This window comes from Cebus imitator, unplaced genomic scaffold, assembly GCF_001604975.1.
Source record: "Cebus imitator isolate Cc_AM_T3 unplaced genomic scaffold, Cebus_imitator-1.0 Scaffold283, whole genome shotgun sequence".
Taxonomy (NCBI): Eukaryota; Metazoa; Chordata; class Mammalia; order Primates; family Cebidae; genus Cebus; species Cebus imitator.
The window spans coordinates 2,612,578-2,627,717 of record NW_016107598.1 but is presented as its reverse complement, the minus strand read 5'-3'; the positions used below and the strand labels follow the sequence as shown (position 1 = coordinate 2,627,717).

Sequence of the window (15,140 nt, the reverse complement as noted above, 5' to 3'; positions counted from 1 at the left end):
CCTGGCTCCCTGCCTCAGAGCTTTTTTTTTTTTTTTAAGTTGGTGTTCCAGTCGCCTGCTGAAGAGGTGCCAGGATCTGTGTGTTTTCCCATGTGGCAACTCACTGCACTGGCTTAAACAGCGGCACTGAGATTTGTGGTGCTTTTTTTTACCCTGGGATCTACTGTCCTGGTTCCCTGTTCAGTCCCCTTTATAAACAGCTGAATGGGCGACTTCCCGTGGCTCCAATCGCCAGCCAAAAGGGCACCTGGACCAGTGTATTTTATATGGAGAACCCGCTGCGCCAGGGTGCTGACAAAGCAGCCATGCGGGGCAAAGCAGCCGCGCCAGCCAACACAACCAGCCACGCTGGCGACCCATGGGGTTCCTCCACCTGAGAATTTCCTAATCTGTGGGCAATAAAAATGTGGCGTCCACTCACCCTCTGCACTTTCACTGGGAGCTGCAACCCTAAGCTGTTCCTAAATGGCCATCTTGGATCGATCCTCTCAACATTCTTAAAAGAATGTTCAACTTAGAATTTCATATCCAGACAAACTTAGCTTCATGAGCATAAGAGAAATAAAATCCTTTGCAGACAAGCAAATGCTGAGAGATTTTGTAACCAGGCCTACCTTACTGGAGGTCTTAAAGGAAACACTAAACATGGAAAGGAATAAACAGTACCAGCCACTGCAAAAACATACCAAATTATAAAGATCATCAACACTATGAAAAAACTGCATCGACTAATAAACAAAGTAACCAGCTAGCATCATAATGACAGGCTCAAATTCACACATAACAATATTAACCTTAAATCTAAATGGGCTAAATACCCCAATTAAAAGACACAGGCTGGCAAATTAGATAAAAAGTCAAGACCTATCAGTGTGCTGTATTCAGGAGACCTGTCTCACATGCAAAGACACACATAGGCTAAAAATAAAGGGATGGAGAAATATTTACCAAGCAAATGGAAAGAAAACAAAAAGAAAAAAAAAAAAAAAAAAAAAAAAAAAAAAAAAAAAAAAAAAAAAAAAAAAAAAAAAAAAAAAAAAAGAGGGGTTGCAACCTAGTCTCTGGTAAAACAGACTTTAAACCAACAAAGATCAAAAGACACAAAAAAGGGCATTACATAATGGTAAAGGGATCAATGCAACAAGAAGAGCTAACTATCCCAAATATATATGCACTCAATATAGGAGCACCCAGATTCATAAAGCAAGTTCTTAGAGACCTTCAAGGAGACATACACTCCCATAGAATAATAGTGGGAGACTTTAACACCCTACTGTCAATATTAGATAGATGAATGAGACAGATAATTAACAAGGATATCCAGGTCTTGAACTCAGATCTGGACCAAGTGGACCTAATGGACATCTACAGAACTCACCACCTAAAATCAACAGAATATACATTCTTCTCAGCACCACATCACACTTATTCTAAAATTGACCACATAATTGGAAGTAAAACACTCCTCAGCAAATGCAAAATAATGGAAATCATAACAAATAGTCTCTCAGACCATAGTGCAATCAAATTAGAACTCAGGGTTAGAAACTCACTCAAAATTGCACAACTACATGGAAACTGAACAACCTGCTCCTGAATGACTACTGGGTAAATAATGAAATGAGGCCAGAAGTTCTTTGAAACCAATGAGAACAAAGACACAATGGACCAGAATCTCTGGAGCACATTCAAAGTAGTGTCTAGAGGGAAGTTTATAGCACTAAATGCCCACAAGAGAAAGCAAGAAAGATCTAAAATTGACAAACTAATATCACAATTAAAAGAACTAGAGAATCAAGAGCAAACAAATTCAAAAGCTAGCAGAAGAAAAGAAAATCAATGAATCCAGGAGCTGTTTATTTGAAAAGATCAACAAAATAGATAAACCAATAACCAGATTAATTAAGAAGAAAAGAGAGGAAAATCAAATAGATGCAATAAAAAATGATAAAAGGGATATAACCACTGATGTCACAGAAATACAAAGTACCATCAGAGAATACTGCTAACACCTCTATGCAAATAAAGTAGAAAATCTAGAAGAAATGGATGTATTTCTGGACATATACACCCTGCCAAGTCTAAACCAGGGAGAAGTCAAACCCCTGAATAGACCAATAAGAAGTAGAAATCGAGGCAGTAATTAACACCCTACCAACCAAAAAATTCAAGGACCAGATGGATTCACAGTCGAATTCTACCAGAGGTACAAAGAAAAGCTGGTACCATTCCTTCTGAAACTATTCCAAACAATAGAAAAAGAGGGAATCCTCCCTAACTCATTTTATGAGAGTAGCATCATCCTGATACAAAAACCTGGCAAAGACGCAACAGAAAAAGAAAATTTCAGGCCAATATCACTGATGAACATTGATGCGAAATCCTCAATAAAATATTGACAAACCAAATACACCATTACATCAAAAAGCTAATCCACCATGATCAAGTCAGCTTCATTCCTGGGATGCAAGGCTGGTTCAACATATGCAAATCAATAAATGTAATCCATCATAAACAGAAACAAGGACAAAAACCACATTATTATCTCAATAGATACAGAAAAGGCCTTCAATAAAATTAAACACCACTTCATGCTAAAAACACTCAATAAACTAGGTATTGATGGAACATATCTCAAAATTATAAGAGCTATTTATGACAAACCCACAGCCAATATCGTACTGAATGGGAAAAAAACTGGAAGCATTCCCTTTGAAAACTGGCACAAGACAAGGATGCCCTCTCTCACCATTTCTATTCAACATAGCATTGGAAGTTCTGTCCAGGACAATAAGGCAAGAGAAAGGAATAAAGCATATTCAAATAGGAAGACAGGAAGTAAAATTATCACTGAGTGCAGATGACATGATTGTATATTTAGAAAACCCCATCATCTCAGCCCAAAATCTCCTTAAGCTGATAAGCAACTTTAGCAAAGTCTCAATATACAAAATCAATGTGCAAAAATCACAATCATTCCAGTACACCAATAATAGAGAGTCAAATCATGAGTAAACTCCCATTCACAGCTGCTAAAATGAGAATAAAATACCTAGGAATATAACTTACAAGGGATGTGAAGGACCTCTTCAAGAACTACAAACCACTGCTCTAGGAAATGAGAAGATACAAAACATTTTATGCTCATGGATAGGAAGAATCAATATCATAAAAATGCCCATACAGCTCGAGGTCGTGCCATTGCACTCCAGCCTGGGTAATCAGAGCAAAACTCTGTCTCAAAAAAAAAAAAAAATGCCCATACAGCTCAAAGTAATTTATAGATTCAATGCCATCCCCATCAAGCTGCCATTGACTTTTTTCACAATACAGCATGGTACTGGTACCAAAGCAGATACATAGACCAAGGTAACAGAACAGAGGCCTCAGAAATAACACCACACATCTACAACCATCTGATCTTTGACTAACCTGACCAAAACAAGCAATGAGGAAAGAATTCCCTATTTAATAAATGGTGTTGGAAAAACTGGCTAGCCATATGCAGAAAACTGAACCTGGACTCCTTTCTTACAACTTACAAAATAATTAACTCAAGATGAATTAAAGACTTAAACATAAATCCTAAAACCATAAAAACCCTAGAAGAAAACCTAGGCAATACCATTCAGGATTTAGGCATGGGCAAAGATTTGATTAATAAAACACCAAAAGCAATGGCAACAAAAGTCAAAATTGACAAATGAGATCTACTTAAACTACAGAGCTTTTGTACAGCAAAAGAAACTATCATCAGAGTGAACAGGCAACCTACAGAATGGGAGAAAAAAATTCCAATCTATTTATCTGAAAAATGTCTAATATCCAGAATTTACAAAGAACTTAAACAAATTTAATTTACAAGAAAAAAAAAACCCATCAAAAAGTGGGCAAAGGATATGAACAGAAACTTCTCAAAAGGAGACATTTATGCAGCCAACAAACATGTGAAAAAAAAAAAACCTATCATCACCAGTCGTTAGAGAAATGCAAATCAAAACCACAATGAGATACCATCTCACACCAGTTTGAATGGTGATCATTAAAAACTAAGGAAACAACAGATGTGGAGAGGAGGTGGAGAAATAAGAATGCTTCTACACTGTTGGTGGGAGTGTAAATTAGTTCAACCATTGTGAAAGACAGTGTGGCAATTCCTCAAGGACCTAGAACCAGAAATATCATTTCACCCAGCAATCCCATTCCTGGATATATACCCATATAATTATAAATCATTCTACTGTAAAGACACATGCACACATATGTTTATTGCGGCACTGTTTACAACAGCAAAGACTTAGAACAAGCCCAAATCCCCATCAATGATAGACTAAATAAAGAAAATGTGGCATATACACACCATGGAATACTATGCAGCCATAAAAAAGGATGACTTCAAGTCCTTCACAGGGACATGGATGAAGCTGGAAACCATCATTCTCAGCAAACTAACACAAGAACAGAAAACCAAACACTGCATGTTCTCACTCATAAGTGGGAGTTGAACAATGATAACACACACACACACAGGGAGGGGATCATCACACACTGGGGCCTGTTGTGGGTGTGTGGGGGTCCAGGAAAGGGATAGCATTAGATGTAGATTAATGTAGATGATAGGTTGATGGATGCAGCAAACCACCATGGCATGAGTATACCTATGTAACCTGCACATTCTGCATATGTACCCCAGAACTTAAACTATAATTTTAAAAAAGGGGAACTTCCTAAAAAATGTTTATATATATATATATACACACACACATATATATATAGTCTTTCAAACAATCTACTACCTTAAGATAATCACAAACACGAAGAAATAAAATATAGTTAAGACTGAGAAACTGCATGTACCTTCTGACTATTATTCCTCTCCCACCACTAGGTTTTTCTTTCCTGTTATTTTTGAAACATAGATCCCAATCTTAATCCAAGCATTCATTTTTCTCAGAAGCATTTACTCAATTAAGCCAACTGTGAGAAACAATATACAGGATAAGATATGTACAAACTCCCAAGTACAAAAGAAGAGTACAATTGCAGTCCTTCAACTAAAAAAAATAGAAACAAAAAACCCACAAAACATAGCCCTGTGATCAAGACAAGCAAATTTTAAATATTCTGAACATCACTGGCCATGGTATAGTGCCTGTGTGCACATGTGTGTGCATGCAGTATTTATCATCCCTTATTTAAATAATCACTTTTAAATTTAATTATCATTTTTGTTCCCAAATTCTGTCTTGATCATGATAGAATTCAATTTAAAAATATTTTTATTTCACACATAATTTAGTGCTTTGAAATGAAATAGAAAATACTAAAAAAAAAAATGCCCATTACATGAAATAGAAAATAGGAAAGATGGCCCATTAAAATTACTTGGAATAGAAAAAAACTGGTGCTTTACCTTTAAAATAAAGAGAAAATGATGCGGCACAGGCCCCAGATTGTTTCCGTGAGGTGATAGGATATTACTTGTTGTACCTGCTTCCTGAAGAAACAACAAATACTGAATGGGTCAATACTTTCCAGAAATGAGACCAAAAATGCAAAAAAGGATGGACAAATTGGCAAGAACCACTTTCCTAACTTTGTTTGAAGAGGATCAACCCAGAAGTCATTTTATTTCCAAGTAGCNTCTCTTACTGACAACAGAAATCCTTTGCAATATTTAAGAACTGGAATTTCCTGTCTCTTCTCTTTTTATCTTCTGTCTTTCAACTGGCAAGAGTCATTTCAACCAGCGGATTAATCAACTCAAAGACAGATCCTCACACAAAGGTATGTACCTGGAAATATTAACTGAAGAATTTTTACTTTGAATATTAATTTTTTTCTCAGACTTTTCAAGATAACATTTAATGAGCTTTTTTTAGGACATTAATTATCACCAAAAACATAAGCACTTTATGCAAAATTGTAAGTCATTAAACATATTAAATTTTGAAAAATTCTGTTATTCACATGTCAGAGTAAAGCATTTATGTTGGGCATTGCAGACAACCAGTCCATCCAAGTACACAATTGACTTTTCCCCTTGATGTTCCTTAAAGTTCTTGAAACTTCATAATGATAGATTATTCTCAGATGTACTCTAAAAGAGGGAATTGTTCTGTAGTATATTTTTATCATTGGTTTTTCTATTGTTTTTCAAACTTCTCATAAGAATGGATCATGGGAACAGTAATCCTTAAAAGAAAGAGCCACACCCACATAAAATTGAATATCCAGTGAAATTTTGTTCATAGGATTCTTTCAAGACTTGCATTGCTCAGGCAATACACTCAACCTATGTGGAGAATTGACTGTCCAGAAACCATTTGTACAATGATGCATGGAGTTGCTTTCCCAGAACACAAGCTATTATGTACTTGACAGGTGTTGCAAATTTTCAGCCAATTGAGAATAAAATACCTGGCCATCTCCATGTTCTCTGATTTGGTCTTTGATCCACCATATATGGATTTTTGGAAGCACTTTGAGGCCACACATCACAGACTAAATTAATTTAGTAGAATGTTGCTAACACTAGGAGATATATAATGAGATTCTTTTTTTCTTAGACTACATCAAACGGAGTAATTTCTTTCTTATGTTTTTGAGATATCCCAAGGAATTACATTTATAACACATGATCTAGTTAATATGTTAATATTGTAAACCCAAGGCTATAGAAATCTATAAAACAAGGCTATTTAAAAATACGAAACTATTCCAATGTAAATAATTGTACATTTCAAAGGAATTACCTCTAAAGGCAAAAACCGTAGTTACAAAATCTTCTATTTGCTAAGGAGAATTTGACTTCAAAATAATGGACTAGTTTTTATTTTTGTAATACTGAATCCAAAATAACGTTAAGCAAATTTTCTAAAAATGCTACAATAATATATCTTTACTACATTATACCCATGTGTCGAGAAATTTTAAATAGTACTTTTTAATTTAAAAAATCATACTGATTACCTATTTTGCTTACTTTCAGAGGCAACCGTAAGGATGAAGTCACTGACCTTGATCTTGGGCCTTTGGGCTCTTGCAACATGTTTCACAGCAAGTATCGTTAATCAGGATCACACATCTTTATGCTCTTCTCAATAACCATTACTTCAGATCTATTTTTACATTAATAATATTACCTTTTCTTAAATATTAGTAATGATTACACATTGATGAAACACTGTTCTAGTGCTTAAATTTAAATTTAAAATATAATTTAATTTAAATACCTGCATATTGGGAAGCTCAAATCTATATCAGACTGCATTAAACAGCGATATAAATGTAAATTCCTGTGCTCTAGCAATTACACAGTAGGCAAAACCACCGTAAAATGAGATTGTTTAGTTGTTCTTAACATATGGAGTCACCTAACTCACTTACTGAAAATATAGTACTAAAGTCCTCAGCCAAGCCTGAATAAGAGTATCCCATAACGGGACCTGGGAAGATGCATTTTGCAAAGGATTTAGGAGATTCCTTGCATGCTAAATTTTGAGGAAATAATAAACATTTATAGTAACTCCTACCATATATTAAAAACTAGGTTAAAGAAAACTACGTTCATTGTCTTCAACCTAGTTTTTCATTTTAGAACATTCTAAATACACTACAAAATTACAAAGAATTTTTTAATGCGTATTTTTTAAAATAATAGAATGAAACAATTTGAAAGGAGGGGTATATTAATTCCAGTGTTAGAAGGGGGAGATTAATTCCAGAGTAACTTCTCCCAAAGTACCATAAAATCTATTAGATCTAATGGGAAAACATGAAAACTGATTTTTTAGAAGACTGCGACTTCCACAAAGCAGGCAACCTACAATTATATCATTCTGAAACATGAAACATAAAATAATGCCTCTCTCTTCTACTTTTAAAAACTTGAATAAAAGCAGAACATTCTTAGATGACTGAAGTATTCTGACTTTGGCCATGTTACTGCATGCATTATGGGTGGACATAAGTTTTAATAAGTCAAAAACATACTGGCCTACATTAAAAGTCATGTCTTAATGACTTCATTATAAAGCTGATTTTCAATATTTTTGTGTCCTCAGAATAAAAGAGAAAAACATTTTATTATTTTAATGTATCAGGCTGTTATTATACAAATAATAACTTTTCTATAAGATACATTTGAAAAATAGAGCTTTCCAATAATCAAAGCAGTTTAAATAGAAATGAGACTTTTTCCAAATTATGTGATTCATGATGATTAATAACTACCTAACATTGGAAATGTGAAGGGTAACATGTCCTTTGTGTATATATATTTGTAGATGTGGTAAGTAGTCATATTCAACCTGTCACCTTTTGAGTGTTTTCTCTGTTATAGGTAATTTTCCAAATGCATTACATACATTATCTTTTTCAATCCTCAAAGCAAGTCTATTTATAGCCCCATCAAAAAACAAATAAATTTAGATTCAAAGTATGCATAACTTATACATTTAGATTCAAAGTATGCACGATTATTTCTAAATTGAATAATGTAGGAGATTAACATTAGTTATAGCCCTTTGAGAGAGAAGCGGTTCTTCCTAATATGGTATTTTCATCATTTTTATCATTTTACTTTAGCCAATTGAAAGGGAGCTAATCGCTGTGACTGAGTTAAGAGATTAGGAAAAGAACAGATATTTACTACAAAGATTTTTCATTACATAATATTTAGATCAACATCAGGATATCTTTAAAAGGTTACTTTCAGCTAATTTTTTAATTGTCTCAACAATAAAAATGTGTGAAATATTTTCTTATACTACGAATTTGTTTTCTTGACAATAAAAAGTCAAATTCTGAACTTCCACATACCCTGACTAGTCTTTGGATTGGCAGCCCTTGGGTCAAACACTCTCCATAATGCCACAAACTATCACTAGCTAGAGAAGACAAACATGAGGCTGGTCCCACAGAATTGCTTTGGAAATTTTTATTTGTTCATTTCATTGGTGATAGGAATAAAAGTTTTGCTGGCATGTTAAGGGCAGAGGCCAAGTTGAAGAGTAAATGGGAAATAAGAACTGTGTTGGCAAATATAGAATTTCCTTTCATACAGCTTTGCTTTGAAGGAAAGAGATAAGAAGAAAGTCACAACAAGGGTATTGGTGGTTGAAACTAATTCTTTTATAAACAGGTGAATTATATCAATTGATATTTATTTCTCAAATGATGTCTTTAACCTCTCTGCACATGTTAGGTTAAAGAGGCAAGAGTAGAATCAAGAGGTCATATCAAGGGGCTGTTAGAGTAATTTTGGTAAAAATAGTGACAGGTTAGAATGAAAGCAAGAAAGATGATAAGAAGTGGTTACATTTAGAATTCTGGGAGCGGGATGCCGAACTGATAGGATAGGGAGAAAAAACTGAGTTGAACATCAGTGACAGTGCTTTTCTGAAGAAAATGAGCCAATTAAAAGGCAGATATTAAAGTTTCAGAAAGTAAAAGGGGAAGACTGACAGAGCCATGTCCCTGAGAAAAGAATTATAAAGAGAAAGAAACTATCTAGCTATCAATGACTTCATGGTTGTGTGGCCAGTAAATCAGGGAAGTTCATTTCTAATTGCCTGCAATATCTTGGTGAAGTAGGAGGAAAGCCATCTTGGTGGGGTAGATGAGAACTCAGGATGAGGTGGAAAACGATGATAAAACTGGCATCAATGTAAAATTACAGGCCTCTGGAGAAGTGGGAAGAGATAATCTAAGATAATCCTCAAAAAAGGATTTCAGGCAGCACTGAAGGTAACTAACTTTCTGATGGTACAGTACTTGTGACATCCTCTATCATTGTTAAGAATCTGGAATTAAGAATCCAGGAGACAGATGGTTTATGGTAATATTAAAGTTTAGGATTACCAAGGATAATGGGCAGCCAAACAAATACGTGATGGGACTGAGAACCACAAGGAGTGAATGTAGTTTTGTGTGCTGTATAAACTATCTGCTCCAAGCAACCTGGACTTCTTGCCGTCAGTAGAGTGGAACATCATCCTTACCCCAGAACATTTATGGATTTTCCTTCTATTTGGCATGCCCCTTCCTGATTTCATATTCTTTCAGTCTCTTTTCAAATGACTCCTTCTTAAAGAGACAATCCTTCATTATTTTCCTATCCAGAACTGATTGCTTTAGCTCCCTAATGTATTTGTTCCTTGCACTACTTTTCAACTATTTTTTAAATTTTTTAATGAAGATCGGGTTTTGTTATGTTGTCCATGTTGATCTTGAACTGCTGGTCTCAAGCAATCCACCTGCCTCAGCCTCCCAAAGTGCTGGGATTTCAGGCATAAGCCACATGCCCAGCCTCAGATTTTTATTTCTAAAAATTGTACTCTATATAAACCAGACCTGAGATAAGCACCACCCTAGGCACTTTACAAGTGATATTTCATAACAAATCTGACAGTAACCACAGGAGATGGGCACTTTTATGAATGTCATTTTCCTGATGAGAAAGAGACTCAAAAAGGACACCACACTCACCCAACCTCTGTATGCCAGACACAGAACTCAAATAGTGGCATGAAACCCTAGAGACTCATTCCATTCATTCTACTTCCCATTAGATCTTATTTATCCCACCCTGTATTGTAACTAGTCAGCCTGTAGATTCATAGAACACATGTTTGTACCTCTGGCAACCTGTCACAGCTCCTATATTAGCTCATTGCATAAAATAGGTGAACTCACGTGTTTCACAATTTATTAATGTTCAAAGCCCAGAACAACCCTGAACTCTTGAATTAGACTTAAAAAGGCCTGTTTTTCCCATGCTACAAAGGCATTTTCATTTGAAATTTGGAATGGCAGACCTCACTATAGGCAAAGGATAAGATTTTGCTCACTACATATTTTTTCCAGTCAATACTATCCCAGCTTTCATTGAGAGCCTAAGTATTCAGACGGTAAAAGAGAAACTTTTTTCTTTGAAATAGATTTTCAGACATTATAACTTAGATACAATAATTTACTATTGCTCAGTAACAAATTACCACCAATTAGTAGCCTTTAAGAACTTATGATTATCTCAATTTATTTAGCCATAACTCTGAGCTTGACTAAAGTGGCTTCTCTGTTCAGAGTCTCACAAGTCTGAAAAGGTGTGTCCACTGCTGTATTTTTTTGTCTGTAGCTCGGTGTCCTTTTGTAAGCTTGTATGGTTGTTGGTAGGATTCAGTCCCTTGGTTGTTGAAGCCCCTACTTTCTTGCTGCCTGTGAGCCAGGGGCCACTCTGAGCTCCTATAGCCAGTCTGCCATGTACTTCCACATGGCCCTCTCCACAGCATGGCATCTTGATTCAAAGCCCACAGAAAAGCATTTGCTGCAGCTTCAAATCTCTCTAATTTCTTCTCTCTCTGACATCGTAGAACCTGTTTTAAAAGGATAGCATGTGCCAGCAGGGAGTAGAAATCTTGGGGCCATCTTAGAGTTCTCCCTACCATAGAAAGAATTCACCCTTACATTTAACTGTGAGATATCTGATTTAAAATTATTTACTTCTTTTTTCCACAGCCTGGTGAGAGTCAAAGAGGCGCCTGGGGACCATATCCACCTGGACCACTGGCTCCTCCTCCACCAACTTATCCTTTTGGACCAGGATTTTTCCCACCACCCTATGTTCCAGGGAGATTTCCACCACCCCTTCCTCCACGCTATGGTCCAGAGAGAATCCCACCACCCCCTCCTCCACCCTATGTTCCAGGGAGAATCCCACCACCCCCTCCTCCACCCTATGTTCCAGGGAGAATCCCACCACCCCCTCCTCCACCCTATGTTCCAGGGAGAATCCCACCACCCCCTCCTCCACCCTATGTTCCAGGGAGAATCCTACCATCCCCTCATCATCCCCTTTATCGCCCAGGTTATCCACAGCCACCTTTCCAACCAAGACCCTATCCACCTGGACCTCTATTTTTCCCTGTAAATTCTCCAACTGATCCTACCCTCCCTACTTTGGCACCCCAAATACGAACAACTCCAAAAGAAACCATCACCACCACAGAAGATACCATCACCCTTACAACTACTGCTGCTGCTAACAAAAATGAGAATTTCAACACTACTTCAAAGAGACTATTAGACAAAATCACTTCCATTATTGGATGAGAATGAAAAATTCCAAAGCACTGAGTTTTTGAGAGAAATATCTTATAGAGAAATTGTGAAACAATCCCCAAAAACCTTTATATTAATAGGGAAAAATAAAGAATTGAGCAACACTGTGAAGTCTCCACTGTTATCAGAGCCACAAGTTTACCCCTCAGTTATGTCACCTAAACAAATTTTAGTGCTACCAGAGGCTGGTCTTGTCCCCCAAGGCCAAAAAAGTAAGGAAAAATGCAATAAGACACTGGGACTTGAAGTGTAAGGTTATGAAGTTAGAAGAATAGCCCACTAGATGCCCTCTTCAGTATGGCAACCCATCATACAATTACAAGGCACAAAATAGGATATTAATAGACACTAAAATGAAAAACCTTAGCCCTCACCATAGCCTGGCCCAAAGAAATTCCTGAATATCATCTGATCATTGCTTATAAATAGTTACAGAAAAGAAACACAATTCTAGCAAATCTAAATATCTGAGAGGTGAAACACAAGTCTTCGAACTTAATATGAAAATCTTTTTCTACACTAGGACAGAGATAGAAGATAGGTTCAGATGGCAACAAGAAGAAGATGATGACTGAGATTTCCAAGTTTCTAATGTATCTATTCGTTGACATTTCAATCAGAAGTATTGTGATAAGACTATTTAGGAAATGGCCTCATGATGTTATCAGAGCTGTATCTTTCCATGCTTGACTTTTTCCTTCAGGACACTTAACTTCCCTCATTGCCATCAAACACATAAATTAAAACCTCTCAGTACACCTAAAGTAAGCACAAAATTTCTGTATGTATTTAATGCTATCCTTTTTTGTTTTCTCCCTGGAAAGGGTCTCACTCCCGTCACCCAGGCTGAAGTACAGTGGAGCAATCACAGCTCACTGCAGCCACGCCTTTTTGAGCTCAGCAAATTCCACCTCAGCTTCCCAACTAACTGGGACTACACGTGCACGACACCACACCTGGCTGATATTTTTGTATTTTTAGCACAGATGGGGTTTTGCTACATTGCCCAGGTTTCTCTTTCACTTTTGAGAACCTACCAGGATACAGGGACTGTTTTAGTAGCACAATAATAGCAATACTGTAGGTAGTCAAAGTATAGTATTCATGGAGCTTATCTTATTACAAAATGATCTAGAGAAAAAGTGTTCAAGGCAAAAGAGATCAACCATGTAAAGATTTGAAACGGCAATAAATGTTGTGCATGGGAAGAGCCAACAAAAGGTAATGTAGTTCACACTTACAAAAGAGAACAGTGGAAGTAGATGATGTGAAGAAGGTAGAGAAAAAATACATCATAAAGGGATTTTGATTTGGAACTTTATTCTACATGTTATGGGAAGTCATTGTAGCTTCAGATGAAGAAACAGCCTTATCTGATTAACATTGTCAGAACTTCATCACTCTGGCTGATCTATGGATAGCAAACCATAACAAGAGCAAGAGTGCTTAATATCTAGGTGATGGGTTGATAGATGCAGAAAACAAACTTGGCACACATTTACCTATGTAACAAACCTGCACATTCTTCACATGTATCCTCAAACTTAAAATAGAAAGAGCAAGAGAGGTGGATATTTCAGAAATCCTGATGAGAGAAGAGGTGGCTTAGACTAGGGAAAGATCAACCGAGATGAAGCAAACTGATCAGCTGCAGCATACAGCCGAAAAAATATCCAGAAATCTTTGATGAAGTATAGAATCTTGCATTTAAGGAAAAATAAATAATCTAATAGTAACTCTGATAATGTTGGCCTAAACAACTGTGTCAATAATGGTGTCATTTAGTAAGTTAGGGAAAAAATAGGAAAAGATCAGGATGTAAGGGTTTGGAATATCATAAATTCTGCATTGGACATGTTAGGGTTGAGTTATCCATTTAACTTCTGTATTATTGTATTGCTGTCCTACCATGTTATCACCAACTTAGAAACACAAAATGATAAAATTTTATTATTTCACTAGCCTATAGAAAGTCTAGCTAATAGTATGGCTCAGATAGTACCTCTGCTTAGAGTCTCACAAGGCTACAATCAAGGTATTAATAGAGCTGAATGCCTTTTTGCAGACTTTAGGGAAAAATCTGTCTAGAGGCTGTTTATCTCTCCTGTGCAGCTCTTCTTCCTGACTTTTGTTTGGCCACATGTCTCTGAGTCCAGCCAGAAAAAAAAAATCATCTGTTTTCAAGATAAATTTCCTTTCCTTGATTATTTAATAAAAGGGAGACTAGAGTAGATATGAAGTTTAATGCTTTGATGTAAAAATTGGAGGTAATGAAAATTGTTGGTAATGATTATGTCTACAGAATTATCATGAAAAAGGTTGGGTTAAAGTAAAACAATGTGAGCCTTTCAAATCCAAATATGGAAGCACGCAGGTCAAAAACTTAGGAAGCCATGGATTGGATGAACCATTTATAGGGATATTGAAGTCACCAAACCTGATGAATAAAGGGAGAATACTATAACCAAAGTGGTAAAGTCTTTTAAAAATGTCAAGTAGTAACTGGGCAGGAAGAAATTATTTCAATAAAGAAGAGTAGTGAGGAGGCATAGCTTTTATGAAGGTTCTTCAAAGTTGGAATGATGGTAAAGAGATGAGGTTTAGAAATAGCAGCGAAGGCACAGTCATCTACCTAACCTTGGTGTTGCTCTGTCCATATTATTTGCAACTGGCAGTGATGGATGACGTCAGAGTAGAATATAATTCTCAAAATCTTCTCCTTATGATATAAACATTACAAAGCAGTGTTTTCAGTACATGAAATGAGGAGTACCTAAACAGAAACAAGTTGCTGTGAATTACTCAGCAAGGTCCTGTGTACTTAGCTAGCAAGTGGTGATGGGGTGAGAGGAACGAGTATACATGAATCTTCTTCTTTTTTTTTTTAGAGGAAGAAAGAGAGAAAGAAAGAGAAATAATTTGAAAAAAGAATGAAGGAAAGGAAGAAAGAGGAAGAGGAAGAGGGAGAGAGAACAGGGGTGTTGCTTTATTGCCCAGGCTAGAATGCAGTCTAAAAA

The 15,140-nt window shown here is 36.2% G+C and overlaps 1 protein-coding gene across 1 annotated transcript; it reads left to right on the top strand.

Moving 5' to 3' along the window:
- Positions 1 to 204: 204 nt before the first annotated feature.
- Positions 205 to 12,214, top strand: LOC108284790 (pollen-specific leucine-rich repeat extensin-like protein 2). The gene is made up of 2 exons (XM_017501677.2): positions 205 to 363; positions 11,521 to 12,214. The coding sequence occupies exons 1-2, from the start codon at positions 205 to 207 to the stop codon at positions 12,112 to 12,114; spliced, it is 753 nt and encodes a 250-aa protein (XP_017357166.1). The 3' UTR covers positions 12,115 to 12,214.
- The last annotated feature ends 2,926 nt before the right edge of the window (positions 12,215 to 15,140 follow it).